The 21,781-nt window shown below is 36.5% G+C and overlaps 1 protein-coding gene across 1 annotated transcript in view; it reads left to right on the top strand.

Annotated features, from left to right (window-relative positions):
• Positions 1-21,781, top strand: part of ACER3 (alkaline ceramidase 3) — a 145,939-nt gene that overhangs the window by 113,984 nt on the left and 10,174 nt on the right. Inside the window, exon 8 of the mRNA XM_061150906.1 lies at positions 17,404-17,505. Coding sequence (XP_061006889.1) covers positions 17,404-17,505 — 102 coding nt within the window. The remainder of the gene's footprint in view (positions 1-17,403; positions 17,506-21,781) is intronic.

Genomic DNA, 21,781 nt, shown 5'->3' on the forward strand with positions numbered 1-21,781 from the left:
AAGTTTAAAAACAAAACAAAACTTTGTGAGAGTAGTGGTAACTGCAATGAACAGCAAAAGGATAAACATGAAGATGTTAGAGACAACATCAAAATCATAAAATGTGGGAGAGGGGAGTAAGAAAACGTAGGATTTTTTTTTTTTTAAGCCCATATGAGTACCAGTCTCAGGCAAGTTAGATACATTAATGGATTAATATACTTGAAAAACAGAGTAACCACAAGTAAAAAAACATAATTGATACACAAACAACAAAAAGAACTCAAGCATAATACAAAAGAAAGTTATCAAACTACAAAAGGAAAAGGGAAAAAAAAGGAATAAAGAAGAAATACAAAATCTACTGGGAAGCAAGGTTTTAAATGGCAATAAATACATACATATCAATAATTACCTTAAACGTCAATGGACTAAAGACTCCAAATATATAAAGTGGCAGATTGGATGAAGAAACAAGAGCCTACAATATATATGTTGCCTACAAGAGATCCTTTTTAGAGAGAAGGACACACATAGATTGAAAAGTGAGAGAATGAAAAAAATATGCACTCGGAAATGACAAGAGAGTGAGAATTGCAATACTCATATCAGCAAAATAAACTTTAAATCAAAGGCTAGAAAGAAAGATAAGAAAGGACACTAATGTTAAAAGGATCAAAAGGGAAGAGGATTTTATACTTTTATGCCTCTACTATAGAAGAACCCGAATACTAACAGACAAAAAGGGAGAAATTGATGAGAATACAATAACAGTAGGAGACTTTAACACCCCACTGACATCAGTAGGCGTATCTTTCAGACAAAAACTCAGTAAGGCAACAGAGATCCTAAATGGCACAATAGAGAAGTTAGACTTAATTGGTTTTTTAAATTTTCATACATCTTGATATGGTGACATTACATAAAAACAAAACCCAGGATACACATTCTTTTTAAGTGCACATGGAACATGATCTAGGATAGACCACATACTAGGACACAGAACAAGTCTCACCAAATTTAAGAGGATAGAAATTACATCATGCATTTTTTCTGATCTCGGGGACATGAAACTAGAAATCAGCCATAGAAAGAGAAACAAGGGGAAAAAAAGTTACTAAGGAACATGTTGCTAAAAAAACCAGTAGGTCAACTTGAGGAGGAAATTTTAAAATACCTTGAGACCAATGTCAGTGAAAACACAACCATTCAAAATTAAAAATGGGATGCAGCAAAAGCAGTCCTAAGAGAGAAGTTTATAGCAATATAGGCCTTCAAAAAAAAAAAAAAAAAAAGAAAAGAAAAATCTCAAACAGACTAACCTATCATTTAAAAGAATTAGACAGAGAAGAAACCTAAAGTTAGTGAAGGAAGGAAATAGTAAAGATGAGAGAGGAAATAAAATAGAGATTAAAAAACAATAGAAAAAAATCAGTAAAACCTAGTAAAGATGAGAGAGGAAATAAATAAAATGGAGATTAAAAAACAATAGAAAAAAAATCTGTAAAACCACAAGCTGTTTTTTTGAAAGGATAAACACAATTGACAAACCTCTAGCCAGTTCACTGAAAAGAAGAAATTCCCAAATAAACAAAATAAGAAGTTAAAAAGGAGAAATTATATCTCATATCACCACAGAAATACAAAAAACATAGGAGAATACTATGAATGTTATATGCCAGCAAATTGAACAACCTAGAAGAAATGGATAAATTCCTAAAAACATGCAACCCACTAAAACTGAATCAAGAAGGAATAGATAAATTGAACAGACTTACTACTCGAAGTGAAATAGAATCTGTAAAACAACAAATATATACCTCCTTGCAAACAGAAATTCAGGACTGAATGGCTTCACTAGGGAATTCTAGGACCAAGCATACAAAGACAAATTTGTACTAGTACTTCTCAAAGTCTTCCAAAAGAGTGAAGAAGAAAGAAGATGCCTAAAGTCAGTCTTTGAAGCCACCACCACCCTGATACCAAAATCAGACAAGGACACTACCAAAAAAGAAAATTATAGGCCAACATCACTGATGAACAGCAACACAAAAATCCTGAACAAAATATTAACAAACCAAATCTAACAGAACCTAAAATAGATCAGATACCATTATAAAACTGGAGTCATCCCAGGTTACAAGGATGGTTCAATATAGTAGGCAAATCAATCAATGTGATATACCACAGCAAAAGACAGAAATCATCTCAATAAATGCAGAAGAAGCATTTGATAAAATTCAACATCCATTCATGATAAAATTTCTCACTAAAGTGGGTATAGCGGGAACATACCTGAACAGAATAAAAGTTATTTATGACAGATGTACAACCAGTGTAATACTCAGTGGTGAAAAGCTGAAAGCTTTCCTGTTAAAATCTGGAACAAGACAAGGTTGCCCATTCGCACCACTTCTGTTCAACATAGTATTGGAAGTCCTCACCACAGCAGTCAGATGGGAAAAAAGAAATAAAGGTATCCAAATTGGAACAGAAGAGGTTAAACTGTAATTATATGCAAATGATTGATGTTATATATTGTTGTTCAGTTGCTCAGTCATGTCTGACTCCTTGCAACCCCATGGACTGCAGCTTGCCAGGCTTCCCTGTCCTTCACCATCTCCCGGAGCTTGCTCAAACTCAAGTCCATTGAGTTGGTGATGCCAGTCAACCATCTCATCCTCTATCATCCCCTTCTCCTGCCTTCTGTCTTTTCCAGCATCTGGGTCTTTTCCTGTGAGTTGGCTCTTTGCATCAGGTGGCCAAAGCATTGGAGCTTCAGCTTCAGCATCAGTCTTTCTGATGAAGATTCAGGGTTGATATTATACATAGAAAAGCTAAAGACTTCACACAAAATCTACTCAAACTGATAAACAAATTAAACAAGATATAGTAGCAGGCTACAAGACTAACATACGTAAATCTGTTGCATTTCCTTACACTAACAATGAATTATTAGAAAGGGAAAGTAAAATAGCAGTCTCTTTTAAAAGCACATTGAAAAATCAAATACTTAGGAATCAACCTGATGAAGAGGGTTAGAGACTTTATATGCTGAGAACTATAAAATGTAGTTAAAAAGAACTTAAGATGATTCAAAGAAATGGAATTACATCTCATGCTCTCAGTTTGGAAGAATTAATATTGTTAAAATGGCCCTACTACCCAAAGCAATCTACAAATTTAATGTGATTCCTATCAAACTACCCATGATAATTTCCACAGAACTAGAACAAATAATCCTGAAATTTATGTGGAAAGATAAAAGACCCAGAATTGCTAGAGCAGTTCTAAGGAAACAGAGCTGGAGGCATAGCCCTTTTAGACTTCAGACAATACTACAAAGGTACAGTAGTCAAAGCAGCATGACGTTGGCCCAAAACAGACCTATGGATCAATAGAACAGAAGAGAGAGCTGAGAAATAAGCCCATACACCTATGATCAATTAATCTTTGAGAAATGAGGCAAGCATACACAATGGAGAAAAGATAGTCCCTTTAGCAAGTGATGCTAGGAAAGCTGGACACCCACATGTAAATCAGTGAAGTTAGAATACTTCTCACACCATACCCAAAAATAAACTCAAAATGGGTTATAGACATGGCTTTATAAGACATGACACCATGAAACACCCAGAAAACAACACAGGCAAAGCATTCTCTGACATAAATCATGCCAATATTTTCTTAGGTCAGTCTTTCAGGTCAATACAAATAAAGATAAATAAATGGGACCTAATCAAACTTATAAGCTTTTGCACAGCAAAGGAAACCATAAACAAAGTGAAAATACAACCTGTCAACTAGGAGAAAATATTTGCAAACAGTGCAACCAACAGGCTTAATTTCTAAAGTATACAAGCAGCTTATACATCTAAATAACAAAAAACAAACAATCCATTCAGAACATGAGCAGAGGACCTAAATAGTTATTTCTCTAAAGAAGACATCCAGGTGGCCAGTAAGATATGAAAAGATGCTCAATATTGCTAATTGTTAGAGAAGCACAGATCAAAACTTACAATGAGGTATTTCACCTCACATCTGACAGAATGGCCATCATTAGAAAGTCTAGAAATAATAAATTCCAGAGAAGATTTGGAGAAAAGAGAACCCTCTCACACTGTTGGTAGGAATGTAAATTGGTACACCCACTTGGAAAACAGTATGGAGGTTCCTTAAAAAACTAAAAATTGAGTTATCCTAGGATCCAGCAATCCCACGTCTGGGCATCTATCTAGAGAAGACTCTTAATTCCAAAAGCTACATGCCCCTTGATTTTCATGGCAACACTGTTTACAGTAGCCAAGGCATGAAAGCTACCTGAACATCCCTCAACAGATGAATGGATAAAGATGTGATATATATATACACATATATAATATTCCACTGTATATATATATATATATACACAGAGAGGAATATTAAAAAAGTATATAAAAAATGAAATAATGCCATTTGCCACAACATGTATAGACCTAGAGATTATCACATTGAATGAAGTAAGTCACAAAGAGAAACAAATATATGGTATTACTTACATATGGAGTCTAAAATAGGACATAAATAAAAAAGGACTTATTTACAAAACGAAACAGACTCACGAACATAGAAAGCAAGTATATGGTTGCCAAATAAGGGGGCCAGAGGGATAAATTAGAAGTTTGGGATTAGCAGATATAAACTACTATATATAAAATGGATAAACAACAAGGTCCTACTTTATAGCACAGGAAACTATATTCTGTATCTTACAGTAAACTATAATTGCCTCATAGATCAGTTGGAGAGTGTCTCTTCTTTTTCTACTCACTATGAGAATCTGTAAGACTGCAGTTATTTCTTATTTTAATGTGTGGTAAACATTCTAGCAATGTCATATTTGCATACAGATTTCTGACTACTGACACAATTTAATTGTTGTTATTGTTAAGTTGCCGTGTCATGTCCAACTCTTTGCAACCCCATGGACTGCAGCACACCAGGCTTCCCTGTCCTTCATTATTTCACGGAGTTTGCTCAAACTCATGTCCATTGATTCGTGATGCCCTCCATACCATCTCATTCTCTGTTGCTCCCTTCTCCTGCCCTCAGTCTTTCCCAGCATAAGGATCTTTTCCAGTAAGTCAGCTCTTTACATCAGGTGGCCAAAGTATTGTAGCTTCAGCATCAGTCTTTCCAATGAATGTTGATTTCCTTTAGGATTGACTGGTTTGATCTCCTTGCTGTCCAAGGGACTCTCAAGAGTCTTCTCATGTGTGTGTTAGCCATCTGTATGTCTTCTTTGGAGAAATGTCTGTTTAGTTCTTTGGCCCATTTTTTGATTGGGTCATTTATTTTTCTGGAATTGAGCTGCAGGAGTTGCTTGTATATTTTTGAGATTAATCCTTTGTCTGTTGCTTCATTTACTATTATTTTCTCCCATTCTGAGGGCTGTCTTTTCACCTTGCTTATAGTTTCCCTTGTTGTGCAAAAGCTTTTAAGTTTAATTAGATCCCATTTGTTTATTTTTGCTTTTATTTCCAATATTCTGGGAGGTGTGAAGTAAGCCAGAAAGATAAAGACCAATACCGTATACTAACGCATATATATGGAATTTTAAAAGATGGTAATGATAACCCTATATGCAAAACAGAAAAAGAGACACAGATGTATAGAACAGACTTTGGGACTCTGTGGGAGAAGGCAAGGGTGGGATGTTCTGAGAGAATAGCATTGAAACAAGTGTACTATCAAGGGTGAAACAGATCACCAGCCCAGGTTGGATGCATGAGACAAGTGCTCAGGGCTGGTGCACTGGGAAGACCCAGAGGGATCAGATGGGGAGGGAGGCAGGAGGGGGGATTGGAAGGGGGAACACATGTAAATCCATGGCTGATTCATGTCAATGTATGGCAAAAACCACTACAATATTGTAAAGTAATTAGCCTCCAACTAATAAAAATAAATGGGAAAAAAAAAAAGCCCAGCATCAAAAAACAAAATTAAAAAAAATTAATTAAAAAAAAAAAACCAAAATAGAGTCTTCTCCAACACACTGTTCAAAAGCATCAATTCTTGGGTGTTCAGCTTTCTTTATGGTCCAGTTCTCACATCCATACATGACTACTGGAAAAACGATAGCTTTAATTAAGATAGACCTTTGTTAGCAAAGTGATGTCTCTGCTTTTTAATATGCTATCTAGGTTGGTCATAGCTTTTCTTCCAAGGAACAAGCGTCTTTTAATTTCATGTCTTCAATCACAGTCCACAGTGATTTTTGGGCCCAAGAAAATAAAATCTGCCACAGTTTCCATTTTTTCCCCATCTGTTTACCATGAAGTAATGGGACCATATACCATGATCTTAGTCTTTTGAATGTTGAGTTTTAAGCCAGCTCTTTCATTTTCCTCTTTTACCTTCATCAAGAGGCTCTTAAGTTGCTCTTCGCTTTCTGCCATAAGGGAGGTATCATCTGCATATCTGAGGTTGTTGATATGACCTTGTTACCTCTGGCCATTGGCAGAAATTCTGACACCCCAGTAGGTCTACTCTGATACCACCACAGTGAGGAGAGAGAGCATCTGGTTATTACCACATGAAGATGGAAGTTCAGGCTCCCCACATGGTCTCCACTGACACTGCAGGAAATGGAGAGCTTGTTACTTCTGAGTGGGGAAAGTTCCAGCCTCTCACTGCTTGATATTAGTATAGCAGGAGGTTGGGGTACCTTCTTTGGGCCTGCTTAGGAATGAAGTCTAGGCTTCCCATTCAGGCTTTGAGGATGAATGGAGGGTGAGGCTATCGTTTTTTCTGTGGTGTATGGCTATAGAATAGTGATTATTGTGTAAGCTTTCTATCATGCTAGATTGCTTTTTTCTTGTTTCTTTGGAGAGAGAACAGTCTGTTTTTTTTTTATTGTGCCTAGTGGTATTTCTGGCTTGCTAGCTTCTTCAGTTCCAGCTCTCAAGTGTCTGAGGCAGAAAGAAAACACATGTAACTTACCACAGCAGCATTTAAATGGTATAGATGATCTTATAGCAAAACAGAAAGCAACACAGACCTAGAGAACAAACATATAGACACAAAGAGGGCAAGGATAGGGTGGGATGAATTGGAAGATGGAGATTGACCATATATACACTATTGACATATATACACTATTGTATAGACAACTAATGAGAACCTACTGTATAGCTCAGGAAACTACGCAGTGCTCTGAGATGATCTAAATGGGGGAGAAATCCAAAAAAGAGGGGACATATGTATGTATATAGCTGATTCACTTTGCGGTACAGTAGAAACTTAACACAATATTGTATATCAAATATATGTCAATAAAAATTAATTTCAAAAAACCCCAGAAAATTATCAAAATAAAGAAACTCAATGGATAAGTTTAAAGTAAATTAGACCTTTGAAGAGTGAACTAATTAAGTGGAAAGACACATCTAAAGAAATAAGCCAGAAAGCATCACAGAGAAGTAACATGTCTAACTGCAATTCCAAAGGGAGAGAATAGAAAAAATGGAGAAGGAAGAGATATTCAAAGAGATAATAGGTGAGGATTTTCTAGTATCCTTAAAAGATAACTCCTCAGCTTCAAAAACAATGTAATTCCCAAGCAAGATAAATGAAAGAAAGTTTTTATCAGGTAAAGCGGGTGTAATAGATTAGTTCATTCAATACTGTTTCAGCCTCCATCAAGTGAGCTTTCCTGTAATGTAGATGCTAAAAGGCTAAAATGTATATTTTTCATATTTCCTTTGTAGGTAAGTTTTAAAATACATTTAGATTTTGCTAATCACATGTATTCACATGAGACTTGAATTCAGAACCAAGTTAAACGGGGAGGAGAAGTGGTAATATGTAAGGAATCCATTTTCTTATATGAATCTAGGCTGTGCATTGTAGCTCTGGAGCAAATGTGTGATAGCAACTTCCTGAGCTGTGATTTATAGCTAAGATGGTGTGATGCTGGATGAAACAGTCCAGAGGCTTTCCAATTCTCCAGGTTTGTAAATGTGAAAAAGAAAAAAAAAAATTCCTTTGGCAAAATAATTCTGTAGTAGTGTTCAGAAGTCATTTCTGGAGTGTCTAAATCTATTCAGTGTTTCTTTTGGAATTGAAACAATTTATTTTCTACTTTAGATAGAGATATTATCTGCAGTTGAATCCTGATTGACACCTGTTTTTAAAAAGCATACTAAAAATACTGAAATGCAATGACAAAGATCCTAAAAAAATCCAGAGATAGAAAACATTACCAATAAAAGAATAACATATAGTCTACAGTAGACTTATCAAGAGCAATACACATGGTAGACTATTATCTTCAAAGAATTGAGAGAAATTAACCATCAAGTTAGAATTATATATCCAAATATCTTTCAAGAACCAGGGTAATATAAAAACATTTTGAGATAGAAAGGAAGAAATTTTACTAGTTTACCTTCTTAAAGATGTTTATTAGAAGGAAGAGTTGAGACACAAGAAAGAAAAATGAAGAAGAAAAAGTGAAAAATGTGTGGGAGTATCTAAACAAAATATTGTGACTTTAGTGATATCTAGTTTGAGAGATTTTTAAAAAGGAATTAAAATGATGTTAAAATAACAGGTGAGATACAGGAGAATACTCTTAATTACATAGTTCCCAAGGTCTTTATTTGAGGATACGATATAGCCAGTGATTGATTTTGGATTTTACATGTCCTTTTTTGGTAACTACTAAAAGCAGATGGTGATTGCAGCCATGAAATTAAAAGACACTTACTCCTTGGAAGGAAAATTATGACCAACCTAGATAGCATATTAAAAAGCAGAGACATTACTTTGCTAACAAAGGCTCGTCTAGTCAAGGCTATGGTTTTTCCAGTGGCCATGTATGGATGTGAGAGCTGGACTGTGAAGAAAGCTGAGCGCCGAAAAAGTGATGCTTTTGAACTGTGGTGTTGGAGAAGACTCTTGAGAGTCCCTTGGACTGCAAGGTGATCCAACCAGTCCATCCTAAAGGAGATCAGTCCTGGGTGTTCATTGGAAGGACTGATGCTGAAGCTGAAACTCCAGTACTTTGGCCACCTCATGCGAAGAGTTGACTCATTGGAAAAGACCCTGATTCTGGGACGGATTGGGGGCAGGAGGAGAAGGGGACGACAGAGGATGAGATGGCTGGATGGCATCACCGACTCGATGGACATGAGTTTGAGTAAACTCCGGGAGTTGGTGATGGACAGGGAGGCCTGGCATGCTGCAATTCATGGGGTTGCAAAGAGTCGGACACGACTGAGCAACTGAACTGAACTGAACTGAAAAACAATAATTGATTTCATAATTTCAGCTACAAAAAGATGAAGGAGTAAATGGGATTATAAAAACTGAATCCAAAGAAAATGAGAAGGGGAAAAAGGGAAGCAGAGAAAAGTGAGGAAAAATACAAAGCAGAAAGTGAAGGGGTAGAAATAATTTAAAATATATCAGTAATCCCAGTAAATATAAATGGACAGAGCTAAACAATTAAAAGACAAAGGTCCCAAAATGGAAAAATCCGGGTATCTCCTATTCATAAGAAATATGGTTAAAACATAAATACATAGTAATTTTGAAAGAAAAGGGTATAAAAAATACATACCATACCAGTATTGACTAAAAGAAGCCTGGACTAGCTATTTTAACAACAAAGAAATTTAAGGCATTATTCACAACAGATGTGTTCATTACGTTGTTATTAAAAGGTTCTATTTACCACATTCCAAAAAGTGGCAACTCTAAACTTGTATGGAAATTTTTAAACAAAAATTGGCAGGATTACAAAGGAGAAATAGGTAACCATTTTACCATGATGAGATATTTTAGCCCAGTGCTTAGACCAAAAAATAGGAATAGGCAAAATTTGAGTAACGTTACAAAATCATTTTATATACTTAACAAGTAAAAAATGCATGATCTTTTCATTCATGGAGTAATTATGAAATCTACCCAAACTAGCATTAAAGCAAAGATCAACAGATTATAAAGAATTGGTGTCATGCATAGCACGTTCTCTGACAATTAGTTAAACCAGATTTAGTCAAAATAGCACATATATTTGGAAACTTATAAGTACACTTGTAAATGAGTAAAAAACGTCATAATAAAAATATTGAAATACTTAGGATGTAAGCAAAATGAGAATAAACCAAAATAAGATGTAGCTAAAGTGGTTCTTAGAGGGACATTTTTACATTAAATATTTACATTAGAAACAGAGAGTCTGAAGAATAATGAGCTAAGTATTTGAGTAATTAGAAAATAGATCTATAGAATAAACCCAAAGAGAAATGAAGAATGATACTGATAAAAGAAATTAATGGGGGAAAAAAACTACTGTATTGAAGATCAGTAGGTATCTAATTTTGCTCCTTTCTGAAACACTATGAAAACTAACAAAATAATTTATTTATAAAGCATAAACCCACAAGTTGAAGACTCAATAAAATTTTAGAAGCTAAAAAGTAAATGGATTCCTGCTAATTGCTGTAACTAACCCAAGAAAGCCAAATTCTAAGCCAAGAACCTCCAGTTTACATCAGAGAATTTTCTCAAGTATCAAGCCTTAGCAGCAACAGACAGTTTGGTGAAGGAGATGGAGGAGGGGTCTAAAATAAAGGGCATTGATTAAAAGCTTTAAGAAATGGTTATATGCTTAGGTTCCCTCACCCAACTTCATGCCATGAAAAAACTGCAGAAGTCTACAGATTTAATCTCTGGAAAGGGTGAACAGTGTGTCTACATTGGGTTTTGCCAGACACAGTTGAGCATACAAATGCCATACTGAAATCAGGTAAATTGGGTGACCTTGTGCTTTATGAATGCTGACTGCAAAAACGTCTAGACAGAATATTGAAAGAATCTTCTTATTGAGTATATGAGTAGCCTAAAAGGCCTTATTGGTATTGAGGGTTCCCTAACAATTGACCCAAGAAAATAGCCCTACAGTAAAGGTTACTAGTCTAAAGGCTACAACTGAATACTTGCTTGGGACCACCTTTTTAGTTACTTACTCTTAAGAATGAGGAGACAGTGCCAGATGTATGATGAATACATTCAATATGAAAGAGGCCAAAACAAATAAGGGAGAAAAAAATCAGCTTTTTTTTTAAAATCAGCTTATTATAAACAACTTATACATGAAGAAACTTTAAAACCAACAAAATGACAACAAATACTATAATTCATTAATATTCTTAGGAATATAGTATATCTATGAATCAAGAGTATAATGCTATAAAAAAGAACATTCAGAGAATCCCCCAAAAATGGACATTAAAAATATAATAAAAAGCTGAAATGAATATTTTGAAAGATACAGTTAAAGAAGACATTGGAATTCTTTCTCCTGAACACAGATTGTGATTGTCTTATGGTCCCTGAGCCCCCATACCCGTTCACCAGCAAGCGTCCACCACAGGAGAGACACTGAGCTTATGTTATGGTTCAGAGTGAACAGGACAGCATGGGGCCTCTTGGCCTCAGGACCCTTGGACCCACTCACCATTTGCTGTGGACAAATAGCAAGTGTTTCCTCAAGTCCGTGGTCCCTGGGTGCCATCAGAATGGTGGGAAAGAAATGGAGAATAGAAGGAACTCAATAGGGGTTCTGATTTCAGGACCAGCATAAAAAAGGGAAGGGGTACTGTGTAAGGGAAGGGAAGGGAGGAAATTATCACCAAAACAATTCAAGAAAATATCCTGTAATTGAAAAATAAGAGTTAATAGATTAAAAGAACCTACTGTGTGCTTAGCACAGTTGGTGGAAATAGACCCATGCCAGTTTCAGAACTCTAGACAAGGACAGTTCTACAAGCTGAGAGTCAGAAAGTAGATACAATATATACAAAGGATCAGGGATCAGAATGGTTTTGGACTTGCCAAAGGAAAACTGGAAGCCAGTTACAGGATAATACCTAGCCAAACTATTGATAAAATATGGTGACAGAATACATTTTCATACATTCAAGTTCTCAAAAAAAAAGGGGAAAAAAAACTTACATACCATAAACTAGTGCTCAGAAACCTGTGGAAGGATGTGTTTGACCAAAATGAGAAAACCAGAAAGGAGGAAGACATAGGAAACAAGACATAGAAAATCCAACACAAAGAGGTGAAGGCAATTCCCAAAGTGAAGGCAAAGGGAAGGGATTTTTCAGAGAATGGCTGTCCACTAGACAGGCAACCAGTCTAGAGTGAAGGAGTGTGACTCCAGATACAGATACGTTGAGGGTCTTCTGTGTTACACACGCTTGACCTGATAATATACAAGTAGTCTGTCCCCAGAATCTTACCTGTACTTAGCTTGCTTGGACCATGTGCTGATGAAGTTCTTGCTCTCTCTTACGTGCCCTGCTACCTGGATAACCAGAGACATTCATTTCACCCCACAGAAGAATTTTGCTTTGAATTACTTCTGAGAGCCGAAGATTGGCCCTGGTAAGTAAGCTTAGAAGCAGAAAATAGAGAGTATCTCACCCCTAGTGACCACTTCCCTGTCATATCTCAGCACCTGGCCCATCCTGCAGTTCTGCCAAATGCCTTTACTCTGTGCTTTCTGGGACTCATTCTTGCCTCCCTCACATGGGAAAGTGATAAACTCTGAAAAGCTGAAGGCATACTATGACTTTTTTTAAACTCGTCTTTTCTGAGAATCTTCATCAAACTATGGCAATAATGTCCCTTCTATGTGCAGCCAGATTTGTGTTTTTCTGATGACATTTTTTTTGACCGTGTGGGGTCTTTGTTGCTGTGTGCGGACTTTCTCTACTTGCAGCGTGTGGGCTTAGTTGCTCCACAGCATATGGAATCTTCCTGGACCAGGAATCAAGTCCATGTCTCCTGCATGCAGGCAGATTCTTAACCACTGGACCACCAGGGAAGTCCCTGATGATTTTAAAGTTAATAACACAATTCATTTGTTTATCTGCAAACCCTGGAGGAGGGCATGGCAACCCATTCCAGTATTCTTGCCTGGAGAATCACATGGACAGAAGCGATCCCAGTCCATGGGCTTGCAAAGAGTCAGACACAATTGAGCAACTAAGCACAGTTAAAATAACAGAATATTTGAGAAAATCTATTCTCGTCATTCACCATATTAAAAAATAAAGGAGAAAAACTATGTGATGATAGCAATACATTCAGATAAAGCATTCCATAAAATTCAGCTATTATGATCCAAAACAAACCAAACAAAACCCTTTACAAACTCAATAGAAGGGAAGTTTCTTAACCTGTAAACTACAGCATCTACCATATTTCCATGAAATGTTTTTAAAAGTTACCTTTAAAATCAAGACTAAAATAAGGATATACATCGTCACCACTTCTGTTCAACAGTGTATTGGTGGAAGTCCTATCCAATGTAGTGTTTGCAGATGATATGATCACATACAGAAAATACCACAAGATGTGTACCACAAGATCACTAGAAGCAATAAGTGAAATTCAGCAAGGTCATGAGGTTCAAGTCCGTATTCAAAAATCATATTTCTATGTACCAGCACCAAACAAGTGCATAGTAAGTGAAATTGGTAAGTGAAATTTTTGAAAGCATAATTTACAGTAGCATCAAAAAACATCAAATATTTAAAGATTAAATTTAGCAAATATATGCAAGCTGTATATATTGGAAACTGTGGTGAATAAGTTTTTGCTGAGCCAAATTAAAGAAGACCTGAATACACAGAAGGACTGTACAGAAAAGATCATGACCCAGATAATCACGATGGTTGATCACTCACCTAGAGCCAGACATCCTGGAATGTGAACTCAGGTGGGCCTTAGAAAGCATCACTACAAACAAAGCTAGTGGAGGTGATGGAATTCCAGTTGAGCTATTTCAAATCCTGAAAGATGATGCTGTGAAAGTGCTGCGCTCAATATGCCAGCAAATTTGGAAAACTCAGCAGTGGCCACAGGACTGGAAAAGGTCAGTTTTCATTCCAATCCCAAAGAAAGGCAATGCCAAACAATGCTCAAACTACCACACAATTGCACTCATCTCACATGCTAGTAAAGTAATGCTCAAAATTCTCCAAGCCAGGCTTCAGCAATATGTGAACTGTGAACTTCCAGATGTTCAGGGTGGTTTTAGAAAAGGCAGAGGAACCAGAGATCAAATTGCCAACATCTGCTGGATCATCGAAAAAGCAAGCGAGTTCCAAAAAAACATCTATTTCTGCTCTATTGACCATGCCAAAGCCTTTGACTGTGTGGATCACAATAAACTGTGGAAAATTCTGAAAGAGATGGGAATACCAGACAACCTGACCCGCCTCTTGAGAAACCTGTATGCAGGTCAGGAAGCAACAGTTGGAACTGGACATAGACCAACAGCCTGGCTCCAAATAGGAAAAGGAATACGTCAAGGCTGTATATTGTCACCCTGCTTATTTAAGTTATATGCAGAGTACATCATGAGAAACGCTGGGCTGGATGAAGCACAAGCTGGAATCAAGATTTCCGGGAGAAATATCAGTAACCTCAGATATGCAGATGACACCACCCTTATGGCAGAAAGTGAAGAGGAACCAAAAAGCCTCTTGATGAAAGTGAAAGAGGAGAGTGAAAAAGTTGGCTTAAAGCTCAACATTCAGAAAACTAAGATCAAGGCATCTGGTCCCATCGCTTCATGGCAAATAGATGGGGAAACAGTGGAAGCAGTGTCACACTTTATTTTGGGGGGCTCCAGAATCACTGCAGATGGTGATTGCAGCCATGAAATTAAAAGACACTTACTCCTTGGAAGGAAAGTTATGACCAACCTAGATAGCATATTAAATAGCAGAGACATTACTTTGCCAACAAAGGTTCGTCTAGTCAAGGCTATGGTTTTTCCAGTGGCCATGTATGGATGTGAGAGTTGGACGATGAAGAAAGCTGAGCACCGAAAAATTGATGCTTTTGAACTGTGGTGTTGGAGAACTCTTGAGAGTCCCTTGGACTGCAAGGCGATCCGACCAGTCCATCCTAAAGGAGATCATTCCTGGGTATTCATAAGAAGGACTGATGCTGAAGCTGAAACTCCAATACTTTGGCCACCTCATGCGAAGAGTTGACTCATTTGAAAAGACCCTGATGCTGGGAGGGTTTGGGGGCCGGAGGAGAAGGGGACAACAGAGGATGAGATGGCTGGATGGCATCACTGACTCAATGGACATGAGTTTGAGTAAACTCCAGGAGTTGGTGATGGACAGGGAGGCCTGGCACGCTGCGATTCATGGGGTCGCAGAAGTCGGACACGACTGAGCGACTGAACTGAACTGAACTGAACTGAAGTAAATAGATGTATCATTTTCATGGATTAGAAAACTTCAGTGTTATTAAGATGTCAGTTCTCTCCAAATTGATCTATAGGTTCAATGCAGTCACAACAAAATCTCTGCAGGCTTTTTGGTAAAAAGTTTGTGGCTTTTTAATTTTTTAAAATTTTTAAAATTAATTTAAAAATTAATTTTAATTTAATTTTAAATTTTATTATTTTATTTATAATTTTATTTATTTTATTTTATAATAAATTTATTTTATATATTTATATTATTATTATATATATTATATATAATGTATATAATATATAATATAATATATATAATATATATTATATATATTGTTTTATATATTTATATATTTTATAAATTTATTTTATAATAAAATAAAATTATTTTATTTATAATTTTATTATTAAAATTTAATAAATTTTAAATTAATTTTAATTAATTTTTAAAAATTTAATTTTAAAAAAATTTTTAATTTAATTTTTTAATTTTCCAAAAATTAAAGTTTGGGAAACAGTTTCTGAAATTTACATGGGACTGCAAAGGATCTAGAAGGGCCAAAACAGTTTTGAAAAAGAACAACAGAGAGGCTTATCTACAGAACGGAAACAGACTCACAGATGGAGAGAACAGAGTTGTGGTTGCCAAGGCAAGATTAGTGTGGGGAAAGGACTGAGAGTTTGGAGTTAGCAAATGCAGGTCACTATATACGGAATGGATTACAAGTCCTACTATATAGCACAGGGAACTATATTCAATATCCTACAATAAACTGAATTGAAAACAATATATGTATGTAACTGAATCACTTTGCTATATACCAGAAACTAACAGAACATTGTACATCAGCTGTATTTCAATTAAAAAAATTTTTTAAAGAATTAAAAAAAAGACGTGAAAGGCAACTCACAGACTTGGAGAAAATGTTTGCAAAATATATATCCAACAAAGGATTTATATTTAGAATATATAAAGATCTCTTGAAACTTAATAATAAGTAACAGTTTTTGTTTTTAGTGGGCAAAGATTCAAAACAAACTATCAAAGAAGATATAGGGATGGCAAATAAGTACAAGAAATGATGCTCAATAACATTTATCATTGAGAAATAAAAATTAAAGCCACAGTGAGATACCTCTATAAACCTATAGGGCAACTAAAATGAAAATGACTTATATCATAGCAAGTGTTGGTGAGGTTGTAGAACAAAAAACTCTTTTACCCTGCTGATGGGAATGTAAAATGATACAGCCCCTTAGTACTGATTAAACAGTTTAGCTGTCTTAAAAAGTAACATTTACCTGCCAGACAATTTAACTATTCTCCTATCTTTTTACCCAAGGGAAATGAAAGCGTATACCCATACAAAGAGGTATTTATGAATGTTCATAGCTTCTTTTATTTGTTAGAGCAAAAAAAACCTGGAAAACAACAGAAATATCTAACAACATTTGAACAGATAAACCATGGCACATCCATATAGTGGAGTACTACTCAACAGTAAGAGGAAATGAGTATTGATATACAACAGCATGGATGAATTTCAGAATAATTATGCCAACTGAAAGAAGCCATATAACAAAGAGAATATACTGTATTATTCCATTCTAAAACATTCTAAAAAATATATAAACTAAGTTTTTGGAGGTAAAGGGTAAAGCTATAAAAAAAAAGTACATTAGCTACACCTGTTATTTTGGGTAACTCACCAAACTTCAGTTTCCTCATCAGCAAAGTTAAAGAAGTGTTTATTTGAAGATTGTATTCATATATGTGTGTTTATTTGAAAATTATATTCATATGTGTGTGTTTATTTATACACATTGTGTGTATCTAATATACTGTAATGCCTGACACAGAGCTGGTGACTCCATTAGTGTTTTTTCTATTCCACCAGCCCTCTACCTCTTCCAAGGAACTGATTAAGTTACAGGGTGCTTTCAGATTACCTTCTTGATAACATTTAGCAAACTCTTAGTGGCACTTTTCTTCCTCAGTACCTTTTAATGGCTAAATGTAATGGGCAGATGTATTAAAGAATTTAATCATTAGGTTTGCTTTTAATACTTAAGAAAACATTTCCCTCTCATGACATGACTTGACAAAATTTGATTTTGTTCTTTTTTTTCCCTCCACACAGGGTTTATCCATGGCTGAGAGGGCTGGGTTACACATCTTTGGGTGTATTTTTATTAGGATTTTTATTATGGAACATAGATAACATCTTTTGTGATTCACTGAGGTAAGATGTATTTTCAATCTTTGAAAAATGTTTTTGGAATTTGTTAAGCAGAGCATTTCATAGGCATATAGAATTATTAGTGCACTGAAGTGATTTTTTTCCAATCATTGCAATAAAAAATATATGTATAGCAGAATGAAGCAGGGCAAAAGCTAATAGAGTTTTGCCAAGAGAATGCACTGGTCATAGCAAACACCCTCTTCCAACAACACAAGAGAAGACTCTACACATGGACATCACCAGATTGTCAACATTGAAATCAGACTGATTCTATTCTTTGCAGCCAAAGATGGAGAAGCTCTATACAGTCAGCAAAAACAAAACCGGGAGCTGACTGTGGCTCAGATCATGAACTCCTTATTGTCAAATTTAGACTTAAATTGAAGAAAGTAGGGAAAACCACTAAACCATTCAGGTATGACCTAAAGCAAACCCCTTACCATTATACAGTGGAAGTGAGAAATAGATTTAAGGCACTAACTCTGATAGACAGAATTGAACTATGGATGGAGGTTCGTGACACTGTACAGGAGACAGGAATCAAGACCATTCCCAAGAAAAAAAAATGCAAAAAAGCAAAATGGTTGTCTGAGCAGGCCTTACAAATAGCTGTGAAAAGAAGAGAAGCAAAAAGCAAAGGAGAAAAGAAAAGATATACCCATTTGAATGCAGAGTTCCAAAGAATAGAGAGACAAGAAAGCCTTCCTCAGTGATCAGTGCTAAGAAATAGCGGAAAACAATAAAATGGGAAAGACTAGATATCTCTTCAAGAAAATTAGAGATTTCAAGGGAACATTTCATGCAAAGATGGGCACAATAAAGGACAGAAATGGTATGGACCAAACAGAAGCAGAAGATATTAAGAAGAGGTGGCAAGAGTACGCAGAAGAACTATAGAAAAAAGATCTTCACAACCCAGATAATCACAATGGTGTGATCACTCACCCAGAGCCAGACATCCTAGAATGTGAAGTCAAGTGGGCCTTAGGAAGCATCACTACGAACAAAGCTAGTGGAGGTGATGGAATTCCAATTGAACTATTTCAAATCCTGAAAGATGATGCTGTGAAAGTGCTGCAGTCAGTATGCCAGCAAATTTGGAAAACTCAACAGTGGCCACAGGATTGGAAAAGGTCAGTTTTCATTCCAATCCCAAAAGAAGGCAATGCCAAAGAATGCTCAAACTACTGCACAATTACACTCATCCCACATGCTAGTAAAGTAATGCTCAAAATTCTCCAATCCAGGCTTCAACATTACGTGAACCGTGAATTTCCAGATGTTCAAGGTGGTTTTAGAAAAGGCGGAGGAACCAGAGATCAAGTTGCTAACATCCTCTGGATCATTGAAAAAGCAAGAGAGTTCCAGAAAGACATCTATTTCTGCTCTATTGACTGTGCCAAAGCCTTTGACTATGTTGATAACAATAAACTGTGGAAAATTCTGAAAGAGATGGGAATACCAGACCAGCTGACCTACCTCTTGAGAAATCTGTATGCAGGTCAAGAAGCAACAGTTAGAACTGGACATGGACCAACAGACTGGTTCCAAATAGGAAAAGGAATGCATCAAGGCTGTATATTGTCACCCTGCTTATTTAAGTTATATGCAGAGTACATCATGAGAAACACTGGGCTGGAAGAAGCACAAGCTGGAATCAAGATTTACAGGAGAAATATCAATAACCTCAGATATGCAGATCACACCACCCTTATGGCAGAAAGTGAAGCAGAACTAAAAAGCCTCTTGATGAAAGTGAAAGAGGAGACTGAAAAAGTTGGCTTAAAGCTCAGTATTCAGAAAACTAAGATCATGGCATTCGGTCGCATCACTCCGTGGCAAATAGATGGGGAAACAGTGGAAGTAGTGACAGACTTTGTTTTCTTGGACTCCAAAAATCACTGCAGATGGCGATTGTAGTCATGAAATTAAAAGACGCTTGCTCCTTGGAAGAAAAGCTATGACCAATGTAGACAGCATATTAAAAAGTAGAGAGGTTATTTTGCCAACAAAGGTCCATCTAGTCAAGGCTATGGTTTTCCCAGTGGTCATGTATGGATGTGAGAGTTGGACTATAATGAAAGCTGAGCACAGAAGAATTGATGCTTTTGAACTGTGGTGTTGGAGAAGACTCTTGAGAATCCCTTGGAGTGCAAGGAGATCCAACCAGTCCATCCTAAAGAAAATCAGTCCTGAATATTCACTGGAAGGACTGATGTTGAAGCTGAAACTCCAATACTTTGGCCACCTGATGCGAATAGCTGACTTATTTGAAAAGACCATGATACTGGGAAAGATTGAAGGCAGGAGGAGAAGGTGTCAACAGAGGATGCGATGGTTGGATGGCATCACTGACTTAATGGAGATGAGTTTGGGTAAACTCTGGGAGTTGGTGATGGACAGGGAGGCCTAGCACGCTGCATTCCATGGGGGGCGCAAAGAGTTGGGCATGACTGAGTGAGTGAACTGAACTCAGCTAATAGCACAATAAAGTTAAATTATGGGAACACTTGTTTAAATTACCTAAAAATTTGAACTTAAAAATATTCCATAACATATGTAGGGATTTTTGTGCACACATCACAGTACTGTACAGTTAATCAAATATTAATACTGACTGTGCTCAGTTGCTTCAGTCCTATCTGACCTTCGCAACCCCATGGACTATAGCCTGCCAGGCTTCTCTATCTAGGTCTTTGAAATCTGCCTAATCTGCTTTACTGAAGAAATGTTCACTGGAATTTGAATCTTGGGTCTCTAGGCTCTAGTTGTCACCTTAGACACCTTCTGTCTGGGCCTCAATTTTCATAAAATGAACATGTTAAGTAGGTTAAACTAGTTTCCTTCCAACTCAGAATTAGCTGATTTAATGGTTTTGTGTAGTCATAGACAGCAAAGGAATGAATATATTGAATAATACCACAGAGAGGCAATCTGCAAAATTCAAACTGGGAAATCTATAGAATGAATGACCTAGTCTCTAAAGTAAATAAATTGCAGGGGGGGGGGGGGAGGGGGAAATGGAGGAGGAACGTATAGATTAAAAGAGACCTGGAGACTTCCCTGGTGGTCCGATGGTTAAGAATCCACCTGCCAATGTAGGGGACATGGATTCAATCCCTGGTCCAGGAAGATCCCGTGTGCCATGGGGCTAGTAAGCCCATGCGCCACAACTACTGAGCGAGCACTCGCCTGCGCACCCTAGAGCCTGTGCTCTGCAAGAAGGGAAGCCACTGCAATGAGAAGCCCGTGCACCACAACTAGAGAGTAGCCCCTGCCAGCTGCAACTGGAAAAAGCCCAAGCACAGCAACAAAGACCCAGTGCAGCCATAAATAAATGACTTTTTTTAAACAGAGAGACTTGCGACTTCCCTGGTGGTCCAGTGTTAAGACTCTCTGTTTTCAATGTAGGTGCATAGGCTTCTATCCCTGGTTGGGGAATTAAGATTCCACATGCCACCTGATGCAGCCAAGAAATGAGAAAATAAAATAAAAGAGACGTAAGAGATACATCAACCAAACTCCAAAGGAATGTAATTACTTTTTTTGGATCTTGATTGAAACAGACTTGTGTTTAAAAGAATCTGTATGACTTTTATGATCAGTAATTGAATATCAAATATGATTAGTAATTGAATTTCTGATTATATTAAGGGATTAGAGATATACTGAAATATTTAGAGATAAAATGATATACTATCTAGGATTTGCTTCAAAATAAATAATATGGGAGGAGAGAAGCAGATGAGATCTTAGATGATACAAGATCAGCCATATATTATAATTGTTAAAAATAATTTATAATTGTTGAAGCTGGGTAATGGGTACATTATTATTTTGCCTATTTTTGCACATGTTTGAAATGTTGACTTTAAATGCACACAAATAATACATCTTGCTTAGAAAACTAAGATCTAATTGAGTGGTTCTGAATCAGCAGTATCCATCAGAACTCTCACTGGAGCTTTTACAATGCAAAAGTAAGTCATTATCCTCTGGCTGAGTCCTCTTTGTTTCTGAGAAACAAAGTAGGTTCTTGAGATGTTTGAAAAACTTGTGGGGATATCTGGAAAATAATTTGGTGTTTCACATTGAATTTCTCTGCTCTGATAGACAAGAATATTAATATAATACACACTTCATCACAAGGTCTGGAATTTGAGGCTCAGCTGTCCCACTAGCTGAGTACTTGGGCAACTCAGTAATCTCTGAATTTTAGGCTCCTAATCTGCAAGACACAGCTTTTAACAACCACCTCAAAGACTCACTATGAAGT

Source organism: Dama dama, chromosome 1 (assembly GCF_033118175.1).
Source record: "Dama dama isolate Ldn47 chromosome 1, ASM3311817v1, whole genome shotgun sequence".
Taxonomy (NCBI): domain Eukaryota; kingdom Metazoa; phylum Chordata; class Mammalia; order Artiodactyla; family Cervidae; genus Dama; species Dama dama.